A 12,011-nucleotide genomic window follows, 5' to 3' on the forward strand; every position below is an offset into this window, starting at 1 on the left:
GTGTGAGTTTATAAGCTGTAGCGTTCTGTCATCCTTTCATAAAAGCATCATGGATCACCAGTTTGCTTCTTCAGTGTCCTCTCTTGCGGCCACACTGCAAGCACTTTTTAACTTTAAAAATAGGCTCGCCACAGTGAGTGCCAAGAAATGCTAAACACCAAACAATGTCCCCTTCCTCAGATCTGGCCACAAAATGAAGCTAACAAACCCAGAGATTGCACCGGAAAAATGGTGTCACATAAAGTGCTTTTCTATATCTATTAATGTGTACAGTGCTGATCTGACCTCACTCTCTCACACACACACACACACACACACACACACACACACACACACACACACACACACACACAGACACACACACACACACACACACACACACACACACACACACACACACACACACACACACACACACACACACACACACACACACACACACACACACACACACACACACACACACACACACACACAATGAACATATTTGATGGTCAAGTTCATCAATTCACCCCTTTATCACAGTGACAGGATAAATGGGATGCAGATCATCCACATAATGAGATAAGAAATGATGGGAGGGTTTGAGAGTTGATCTCTTTATTTGCTCATTAAGGCGAGATAGAGAAAACTGATGAACATGGGCTGACAAAATGAGAACAGAATAATAAAAAGCAGTAAGAGTGGTTGAGTGAAATACAAGCTATTTAGATATCACCATCAACTTATATTCAACTGCTGTCTTAAAGGGTCATTATAGGAACGAGTGTTACTGGAATTTGTGACCTGTCGGATTTAGTGACACAACAGGGTCAGCTGTAGGAAAAAGACTGATGGACCAAGCAAATATTGACAGGTAAGGTGTCTCTTTAGGCAGACCTATGATAATAATACACCTTATTTATATGGCACCTTTCAAACAAAGTAACAAAGTGCTCTAGAGAAAAACAGAACAGCATTAAATACAAAGAATTAAATGATCTAGAAACCTTATTGAAACAAAGGAAGTAAAACAAACCGAGTAAACCAGTAAAACAAATCCTGTACAACACAGAGTAAAACAAACAGCAGTAAGGAAACATAAATCAAATCAAATAAAGGCCATTCTGAAAAGAGTTTAGAACAGCAGACACAGTTTGTCACTCTGATCTCCTCAGGCAGCCCTGACAGCGAAGGCTCTCGCCTCTGGGTTTGTACCTAGACCTTGGGACGACCAGCAGCGATGCTTCTGAGGATCTCATGGTGCAGGAGGGGACATAGGGCAATAAGAGGTCAGACAAATAGCTCAGAGTCTCTCAGGGCTTTTAAAGTAAGCAATAAAACAACCCAATCCAAATATTATTAGGTCGCTGCTCACACACTTTTTAAGTACTATAGAGGAACCATTTTCAGTCATATGTTAACAATCAAATGCATCTGGAGAGGCAGTGAAACCAACATTCCTAATTCAATCAATAAGTCAGGAATTAGCATGACACTAAGATGGCAGCAAGTATTGACTGTTGGAGAAAGAAGTTACGAATTAGTTTTTACTCCTCTCTAGTAATAAAATAAAGTATATATTGGTACATTTTTATAGAAGTGTAATCCATCACTGCTGAAGCTGTCTAAGACAAATTGTGTTCTGCTAGATTGGTCCCAACTAATCAAGCCCTTCCTCGTCGCTGTCCTCCCCTTGCCAAAAACAATGATCTATGGCTCTTGTGGATGTAAGACATCAGTTTGGGTTATCTTGCTGTTGACTGGTTTTCATAGGTAATGATGCTAAATGACACAACTGGGAATAAAGGGGGTTACTAAGCCATCCATCAGGGGCTAGTTTGTATGAGCTGCCATTAGGGGCATTATTCAAACCCCATTCCACTCCAACACAGCTTTCTGTCCATAACAGTTCCCACCCCCTCCCTTTCTCTCTCCCCCACACACAGACACACACAGTTTGCCACAAGCTACTGGAGGGGACATCTCATTCTTTTATCCACGGCGAGTCATTGTGGTGGTGTCAGCTGGTGCTGTCTCTTTTATCACACTGGAAGCTAATGGAAGCAGCAACTGCAGGAGGTGGGGGAGAAGATGCAGACACACACACACACACACACACACACACACACACACACACACACACACACACACACACACACACACACACACACACTCACACTCACACTCACACTCACACTCACACTCACACTCACATAAAAACACACAGAGCCATAAGAGGTTGGGGAGATGGGGCGGGTGGGCACGCCAGGCCCCCGGGCAGGAGCTCTTCTGTGGGGATGTTTTTCATGCCGAGGCGTCTCTATCAGCTTGTGTTTCTGACACTTAATAAACCGCAAGGAAGGGTTAAAGACACTTTTCTCTATTTCTAATTTGATGTTTAATTTTACTGTAATGGTTATTTTCCCTTTTCACCCCCATGGTAGAGTAAAGCTGGTGATGGAGGAGGTTTTGTTTGATTTTACACGTCCAACCTGGCTTTATTCTAAGAACACAAAAACTGAAACAAGCTATACCACACTTTGTACTGTTTTACACTTAATTCCTGCTTGTTAATGTATTGGTCTTGCATTTCTCTATATATATTGTCTTACTCTAAAGACAACAGGGTTTGTCTAAGGGAGTAAACAATAGCCAATTACTGCGAGAGGATTCAGCACAGAAAGCATCTTTTGAGAGGATAGTTGGGTTGACCTAATTTCCTGATAACAGTGTTGAAAAGCGTGGGGCTGCTACTTGAAACACACAAGCTATACGGGACATATGCCAGGCATATATTGTATTTATATTTTCTATAATTCTTTATTTTTTCAGTCTTTTTCTGTTTGTATAACATAACAATCGTGCTTTATCATGTGACACCATTTAGATACATATCATGTTTATATTATGTTTTACATTAGGCAGCGAGACAGTTAAAAATATACAAAACAATATTGTTTTACTAGACATAGTTTCTATTTTTAATATAATCCTCAGTATCTTCATTGTCATCATCATCTCGTATATTTCTGTAAGATATGTGCTTTAGCTTCTGTGATCAAAATATTATTGCAGAAAACAGCAACTCCATTTTTTCAACATTTAGACAATAACTTCCAATGTATTACAGACATTCACAGTTACATGTTTTACACAGTACAGTTTTACAACAAAGTTCCAGAGAAAACTGTGGTAGAGTAACTTTATACAAAATTCACAGGACATGAACTGTAGCCATTTCACATTTTCGCTCAGTTGTTTTGCTTTTCAAAGTAAACGTGTTCTGTTCAACCAGATGCCTTTCACAGTAGCTGCCATAGAAGCAAACTAACATTGTCCTAACACGCCATGGCAAAAATCTGGGGAAATTAAAGCTTGTGCTTTTCACTAGTAAAGCAAAGACAACATAAACAAAAAGAGAAACAGACCACTTGCTTACTGGCCTGGACTTATACATCTACATATGTATTGCTGAATACATATTGATCAAACTATAATTGATCATTACACATAAAAAAAACTTTACTTAAACACAGAGTTGGTCCAGGTTTTTGTGCTAGCATACAAAGTTGTATTTTGTAATTCTGCCAGTCATGTAAACAGACTATGGCTTAGATGAAATTGGTGTATTGGCTTAAGGCCATCTCTGTTCTTCTTCTTCTTCTTTTTTTGTTTGTCAGGAGACATTTCAGAAATTTTTCACTGATGTTCCTGAGGAAAGCATGCAAAACGTAAACAGGATTGACTGTCAGCAGTAAGGGATAGTCGATGTTTGTAAATCACTTCTCTAACCCTGTGCTTTTTTTTTTGTACTTCTTTGTACCCTGTGCTTTGCCAACCAAACACTAAATGGCATAGTTTTTGCTTTTGTCTGCCTATTGATTTTGGTCCTCCATCACAACACATATAGTATAAAACATCCTAAAAATAATTCTAAAAATGTTTCGATCACATAAAAGTTTTCCCTTTTTTTTTACTGAAAAAAAAGGAAGGAAAAATAACAGTCTCTCTCACACACAAAATCCTTTGCAACAGAGCTCCTAAACATGAACTTCTTATTCGCCATTGTGCTTACTCAGAGCTCCCCGTTTGTCTTGTGGCCTGTAGTTTACCTCACAGAGTGCAACGTTTGGAAAAGAGACAACTGTGTGAGGTTTAGTAAACATCCACAATAAAATTGACGACATCCCTCCCACTCTTCAATGATGTCAATTTTTCACTACTTCATCTACTATATTCACACGGTATTTACTTGAATCATGAAGATATTCAACAAATCTCTAATCTATATCTCTGTTTTTTTCTTTTCTCACAGTATTACACAGTATGTTTACATCTTTTTTTTTTTTACTCAGATTTATGGTTGTATTTGTCAACACTAACAGTCTTTGATATTGTTTTCAGAATGCAAACCAACAATAAGACATAATTGGTTTGGTTTTACAAATGCAGAAAAATTAAAGATGGTTCGAAAATCTGTTTTGATCACATATTGCCCCTGGAGGTAGGTGAATCAATTAAAATCTTGGAAGTCCTTTGTAATGTTCTCTTTTGTCTACGTGCTCCATGAGGGTTTCTTTGTTGTCTACACATTGGCCTCTGCATTGGTCAGGTTAGAGGTCGGGCTTGTTGGGTTGGGGGGGATAATAGGCTCCGTTGGGCTTGCTGGATTGGGTGGTTGGACGGTCGGGCTAACAGTTGTGATAGTAGGGTTAGCCGGACTGGCAGTCGTAGCGGTGGTGGTGATGGTGACAGTGGGGCTAGTTGCCGGGTTCACCGGGCTAGTGGCAGTAGGTGGATTTGCTGGCGGTGGGGCCGGGTTAGCTGGAGTCACAGGGCTGGTCGTGCTGACGGGAGCTGGACTGGTGGGGCTGGCAAGGTTAGCCGGAGCCGGGTTGGCAGGGCTAGCGGGGTTGGCAGGGCTCGATAGGTTAGCGGTGTTGGTTTCTGCCTGCAGCTCAGGTCCATTCTCCTGAGGTCGCCTGACAACTGCAGGAGGCTGAAGCATTATCCGGAGTCGCTGGTAGAGAAGAAAAAGGCAATTACGTAAGAGAAGGGGTTATCTTACAGAAACAGAATAGATACAAAAAAAGGCTAGCAAGACCTCATATTCACCAAACTAACCCAACAAAAGCACTTCTTACCTCTTTGTAAGTTCCCTTTAGTCCGAAAAACATATAAACCATGTATCCTGGTATGAGAATCATTGAGGACATGGCCATCAGCCAGCCCACTCCCTGACCCCAGCCTGGGAACACATAGTCTCCCATTGTGAGAGGAACCATTTGTATGGCGCTGAACAAGAACACCCCCTGTGGGAGACACGAGATGGTTTATGCATCCTGACAACACTGACTACAGGCAGCAGTGTTTCAGCGTGACATGGCTGCAGGCAGGTAATATTGACTTTATTTATTGTTTCATTTTTCATGTCACGACATTAGATGTACGGTTGTATTAGTTCAAAGTACTCACACCGACAATGAGAGGGGTGAACACGACCCAGCACATCTTCCACCATATGCAAGGCTTGTAGCCAATCATCTCCTCGATGTTTTCGTAGAACTTGTTTACACCTGCGAGACAAATGAATCTAGGATCAAAATATTCATATCCAATTTATTTCAATTTGCTGCCGGTCTGCCTTGCATGATGATGAGCATGGTGAGGTGGAACACATGAGTTGTCATGACCTTGAGGCTGAACGACGTTTGAAGCAAATACCTCTGTATAGGTGTGACACTTTCTAACCTTTATACCCCAACAAAAAATGGCATTTTTGATGATACACACCGTAGAACCAGGATATGGAGATGCATTCAAAGAAGACCAAGAACAGCAGACACATTCCACTGGCAGAGTAGTAGTCAAACAGCTTGAACACATAGATTCCACCCTGGTTACAGAAAAACAGAGAACGTGTTTCAATTATAATGACACACAATAGATGCCTATATTGTGTGCCATTAATAACAAGAGAGAGGCGCTTCTGCTGTACCTGTGTGATGTTTGAAAGTCCGATGATATAGGACACCAGACAGACGCCCGCGATGAAGATCTCTCGCCTTCCCCTAAGAGCTCTGGGAAACTCATCCACCAGTGCAGTGATGAAGCCTTCAACAGTGCAAAACTGCAAAACAGAATAATAGAAACAACATTATGTGTGGACATGTGCACTATATGCATCTGCTGCTTTTATGTTCTTTAATACAAATATGGTTTCAATACATATATTGTTATTTTTGTTTAGCTTGTAGAGGTCTGTGAATATTTTGTAGAAACTTTTTTTATTCAGTTTTATGTTTGTATTTCGGCTGACTGATGATGATAAAGCATTGCTGTGTGCACTGAACCATGGGACAGAAACACTAACCTAATCTTCTGAATGACCAAGCATCCACTTCTTGGAGGCCATTCTGGCAATAGCACTGATATGCAAAGACTATTTACCCAACTTACAATTCGGTTATTAATTTTTGTCTTTTACTGCCGAGTTCTGGTGGTTATACATCTACATGTGTATATTTTCTTTAGTCTCTGTGGCCTTATTGGAACCCAAATAACATACACAAAGGTAAGACACACAGACAGGAAGACCTGCGGCACACAGAGGTGATAAAGTTGCATTAAAAAGACCTGACAGCTGATGTCAAAGCTCAGCTATATCTGTCTGTAAGGAGCAAATTGCATGCTTATCATGCAGAGACCAGGGGTGTGCAGCACGATATGTACCTGCATTTAAATATTTAGGTCAGCCCATCAGCAGATCATCCCCAAGCCCCTTACCTGGCTGTCTATCCCCAACATGAGCAGCATGGAGAAGAACAGAATGGCCCAGAGAGGAGACACGGGCAACTGGGTTACAGCCTCGGGGTAGGCCAGGAAAGCTAAGCCAGGACCTGGATAGCAAATAGGAGAATCATATTTCATCAGCGTTATACTGATAGTACCCTGATATGACAGCAAAAACACACATTCACATAGAAGTGATGATAAATGCTGTGTTTCGCAGTCAGTATCAATGACAGTGCACCTTTTATTTGTGGTGTGACCGAAACAATACAGAAGAAGGCATATGTAAAATCTTACCTGAAGCTGCTACGTCTGCAATGGGTCTCTTTGTCACATTTGCCATGAAGCCAACAATAGAGAAGATGACAAATCCAGCAAACATGCTGGTACAAGAGTTGATGCAGCACACAATGATAGAGTCTCTGGAGAGGGGAAACATGAAATAAGCCCGTTGTCAAAGATTTAAGGTGACTTTTTTTCTTTCTCTGTATCAAGCTTCCATAAACATTGAACATTGCAGAGGGACTGAGATCTGAACGAGAAGATGTGAGGACACATCACTGCTATTAATTTCTTTTGATCTTACAGATGTTTGAACAAATGCAATTTCCATTGTTTATGACAGACATAAACAGATCTCATTTAAGGACTAATGATGAAACATGGAACTGTTTTAATGTCGTTTTTCATAAATATAGATGTGAGATCCACAGCACACAAAATAAACACCATTATTTTTATGTAACTAATTGTTAATGTGACCTACAACCATGGTGCTGCTGGAGATAACATTCAGGCTTTGCAATCATAGTTGTTATTTTCTTCCCTCTAGCACGCACATCGACACGAGAAACAGCCTTCTCCTTAGATTGTTATTAAATTCATGGCAGAAACTCACATTAATAAGACCCTTAAAGGGCTCTTAGCAAGAATCATTGAATACGGTCTTTAATAGGAGCATACGATACAGTTAAATAGCAGCAATTTAATTACCGCCATCTTCAGCCATTATGAGTTGCTATGATTAAATTTAATTTGCCAGCGTTCTTTATCTCTTTCTCAGAGATTATCTTTAGTCATGAATCATCACCAGTCTTACCTGTAAACATTGTTTTTGAAAGGGTTATAGCTGCCCAGAGCTATAAGTGACCCCAATCCCAATCCGTAGGAAAAAAAGATCTGCGTAGCTGCATCCAGCCATACCTGACAAAGAAACACAATCATTTAGCTGCGTGATGACGCACTCTGCTTTCTCAGGCATGCATACATAGCTATAAATCATATGATGATTGTCATTACCCCAGATTCTTTGAGTTTTTGGAAGTCAGGGGTGATATAGAACATAATTCCATCCTTAGCTCCAGGTAGAGTCACCCCACGGATGAAAAGAATGAACAGCATGAAGTAGGGATATGTAGCTGAGAAGTAAACGACCTGTACAATGTGAGACAGCAAGATCAGCATCATTACACGACTAACACATGAGTAAAATTGTGATGAATACAGAATTTATACATTTAGAATTTCACCACCATACAGAAATGTTCATGAAGGTTTTATGCCTCTATTATCTTCTTCCAAACAAAGAAAACATCTAAACAGATAAAGAGGCCAAATATGTGGCTAAGAAATCACTGCAGTTTCACTTTCAATTGCTTTGTGCGTTTATAATACTGTGCAAGCAATTTGTGAGCAGCGTGTGCACAGTGCAAGGGGGTGGGGGTATTTTGTGACCAAAACAAATTATATTGGCCATGGACACGTGATGCACTAGACTTTCGAAATGTGGCATCACAAGGGAGGGAAACTGCTCCAAGTAAAGGGAGAGGAGGAAACCAGATTGTAGCGTATGCTCCTCCTATCATGAATCCACACTCGGTATAGACACCGTGTCAGGAGAGTTGGAATTAGAGGAGCCACCACGAGGCAGAGTAGGATTAGGGGACATGAGTGTTTGATGTCTCTTCCCTTATTTTAAATTCTATCTTGACAACGCTGACTGCAGTGTAAATGAATGATGAGGTAATATTAGACTGATAAATATTGCATTGCTGTCAAATGCTGACACTTTTGGGGTAACAGTATTGCATAAGATGTCTTCGATACCCAAATCTGGCAAACGTCTTACCTTCCCTGTCCAGCCAACCCCTTTCCAGATACAGAAGTACACAAGGACCCAGGCGATGGCCAGTGTTATTGCCAGTGGCGCTCGAATCTGGCCTGGTTTTTCCAAGCCATCGGTCATTTCGTGCATGTTGCGCCTGTAAGTCAGAGCGAGCAACAATGAGACTATTATACACACAGGGAAAAAAAGCATGCAGCAGAGGAGGCTCTCTTTTATGTGTATCTGGGATGCAAGCTCTGCTGTTGTGAAAGCTAAAGAAAGCAGTCAATCTCTTACTCCCAGAACTCCACCACTGAGCTGGTGAGATTGGTGGTATCTACAATGGAGTGGTTTGTATAACATTTATCTGTGTTCCAAGCGTTGTTACATGAGCTCCATGGAAGGTCCTGCAAAACAAAAATGATGGTGTTTTTTCCTGCTTGACACTTTTATGGATGTTAAATTTCTTACAGGTAATACAGGCTAGAATTCTAATGAAACAACCTTGACCTTATGCTGGTTTCAGCTTTTTTATGAATCATGTGAACACACTATGTAATACTTACAGAGGTGAAGGAGTTGTACAGGTAGTAAATGGCCCACGAAATGATTACAATGTAGTAAATGTTAAGCCAGAAGGACAGGACAGCTGCTGCAAGGCCCACACCTATCATACATAAATTAATTAGGCAGTGTAGTAAAACTATCATTGGATATCTGTGTTATTTGGCCTTCATAAATCCTGACTTAAATCATTTATGAAAAGCACCAAACACCATAAATATGTTTAAGACAGGCCTGATAAAAAAGACACATAAATCCAGAAATATTTAGTGCAAGTCAAGTATACCTTTAAACATAGGAGCCAGTTTCCACACACCAAGCCCTCCAATAGAGGTGTATTGACCAAGGGAGGTTTCCAGTAGAAACAAGGGGACCCCAGCAAATATGAGGGTCAAAAAATAGGGAATCAAGAAGGCTCCTGGATGGACAAAAGTAAATCAAGTTATGCATTAAAAAAACAACAATGGCACAGGCCAAAACTGCACTGACGCATCACTTAAGACACTACAGCGCAACGTTCATTAATTATGGTTGTTATTGCATGTGATATTTATTATTTTCATGTAATCTACACGTTCAATTAAATGCATCATGGCGCTGAATGGGCCATGCAGTTTGCTTAAATTAGCAGTGAAAATAGTAATACCTCCACCGTTTTTTCCACAGAGATAGGGAAATCTCCATACGTTTCCCAGTCCAATTGCATAACCCACACACGACAGGAGAAAATCAAATTTCCCTCCCCATGTTTCTCTATCAGGCAAATCCTTTTTAGTCTTCTCGGGTTTCACGTCCAGTGACTTGGGCTTGTCATTAGTGGCCACCTCGTTCAGTTCTGTGACCTGTCCATCCGTTTTGGTGCCGTTCGTCGCCATGTCTCTGGGTTTGGCAAAGGTCCTGGCAGTCGGACGAGAGGCTTCAGCACCAGTCCACGTAGACAGCAGCTTCGCGGTTTTTAGACCTTACCCTTAGATCAATTGTCTGGAGATGAAGCCTGTGCACACACGGCTCTTCAGTCGCCGTTAACCTGCAATCGTGAATAGAGCATTTGGTCGGTTTTTTCAGGAGGCGCTACAAATATGATCACTGGTAAAGCAAACACATTTTCCCCTGCTTACATTTAGTCTTCGGCAGGTAAAACAGTGCAATTAAATGAATTCATATAAATTAAATGACGCGCTGTTTTATACTGAAATATGCTTTTGAACGCACACTTATCGCCTCATGAACATTTGGCCGCCTGACAAATTTTCATTCATATCAACTCAACAAACATTGAAGAAAAAACATCGTTGGCAAAGTAACGCTGGACTTGATCCCATAACTAAAACACATACGACATATTGCGCCGTAATTAACAGCATCCACAACCAGATCAGCACACACATGATCGCTTTAACAAAGTCTGCAATTAATAAATCCACACAAAAGTGAAATTGATGTTGCTGACAAAATAAGAAAACTTTAAGACAAATTTCACAATGCAAACATGCACTTCATGCGCGAGACGCACCGCAGCAATAGCAAATAGCCTGCGATAATAAAGCATTATAAAGTGGAGTCCAACAATTCCCACCTGCAGATTCTTCAAACAGCTTTCCACATACAAATCTGTAACCAGAGGGGGATACGGAGAGGTCTCACATAAACAGGAACACAAAACGCATACTGGAGACAAAGGGATGTCCAATGCGTAAAAGCTTTACGCATCAAGCTGCACAAATATCCACCCCATTCCACGCGATTAACTGAGAACTAAATATGTTATTAAACGCACGCAAAAGCGTCTCCACATTTGCACCATCCAATAGACAAACAAACAGCGATCAATTCGGCATTTAATTGGCTGTAGCGTGCAGGTGCCGAGCTCATCATGCAGCCATTACATTGACCCCAGCGACACACTGACAGTCTCATTCACAATTTAATCACACGCACAATCACTGCAAAGACAAATTAATGCATTAGCCAGACTCGTTTGTATAAGGGGCCAAACACGCACACACGCAGACGCAATATTTCACCAACCAGTTTACTCACAATGAATCTGTGATCTGTGCCGCCGAGGATACGCTGCTTGCCACAAATCTCGAAACGAGGTATCCTTAGATTCCTCCTGTGGATGAAGTTGTAAACTCCCAATATTTCTTGGAACATAAATTGATTTTACTTCCATTAAAAGACTTAAAGGGACCATGCAGCGTTAGAGATGTCCAAGCAGGAGCTGTCCAGCGGGGAGCAGTGCTGAAGACCAGGAGGAGGAAGAGGAGGAGGAGGAGGAGGAAGAGGAGGAGGAGGCTGAATCAACACGGGCAGCAGCCGCTTCGCCTTGTGCGACTGTCTAACATCAACAACCAGAGACTCAACTCCCATCTACACGGCCTCAATGTCATTTCAAAGTTGCCCCCCCCCTCCTCTTCCTCCTCCTCATCGTCTACAGGCTGCACTGACATCGCACTTGCAGTTTGTTTGTTTTAAATATTTCTAATTGCTTTACTCTTTCCCCTCCGTTTTCATATATCATATAAATCGTTTGAAATGTTTTGCCTTGACCTCCCATAGATAGACA

General features: G+C 41.2%; 1 protein-coding gene across 2 annotated transcripts; it reads right to left on the minus strand.

Moving 5' to 3' along the window:
* Positions 1-3,640: 3,640 nt before the first annotated feature.
* slc6a1a (solute carrier family 6 member 1a) lies at positions 3,641-11,806 on the minus strand. 2 transcript variants are annotated; one of them, XM_063884491.1, is made up of 15 exons: positions 11,483-11,806; positions 10,089-10,469; positions 9,729-9,860; positions 9,445-9,545; positions 9,176-9,285; positions 8,903-9,035; positions 8,074-8,208; positions 7,874-7,977; positions 7,072-7,196; positions 6,769-6,881; positions 5,981-6,112; positions 5,776-5,878; positions 5,458-5,558; positions 5,127-5,294; positions 3,641-5,002 (listed from the first exon to the last, which is right to left on the minus strand). In XM_063884491.1, exons 2-15 carry the CDS (start codon positions 10,315-10,317, stop codon positions 4,568-4,570), a joined length of 2,121 nt encoding a protein of 706 aa, XP_063740561.1. In that variant the 5' UTR covers positions 10,318-10,469; positions 11,483-11,806; the 3' UTR covers positions 3,641-4,567. The 2 variants fall into 2 exon arrangements, with proteins under 2 accessions (XP_063740561.1, XP_063740567.1); XM_063884497.1 differs by lacking the exon at positions 11,483-11,806 and adding an exon at positions 11,019-11,233.
* Between the last annotated feature and the right edge of the window lie 205 nt (positions 11,807-12,011).

The sequence above is a fragment of the Eleginops maclovinus genome, chromosome 1, assembly GCF_036324505.1.
Source record: "Eleginops maclovinus isolate JMC-PN-2008 ecotype Puerto Natales chromosome 1, JC_Emac_rtc_rv5, whole genome shotgun sequence".
Classification (NCBI taxonomy): domain Eukaryota; kingdom Metazoa; phylum Chordata; class Actinopteri; order Perciformes; family Eleginopidae; genus Eleginops; species Eleginops maclovinus.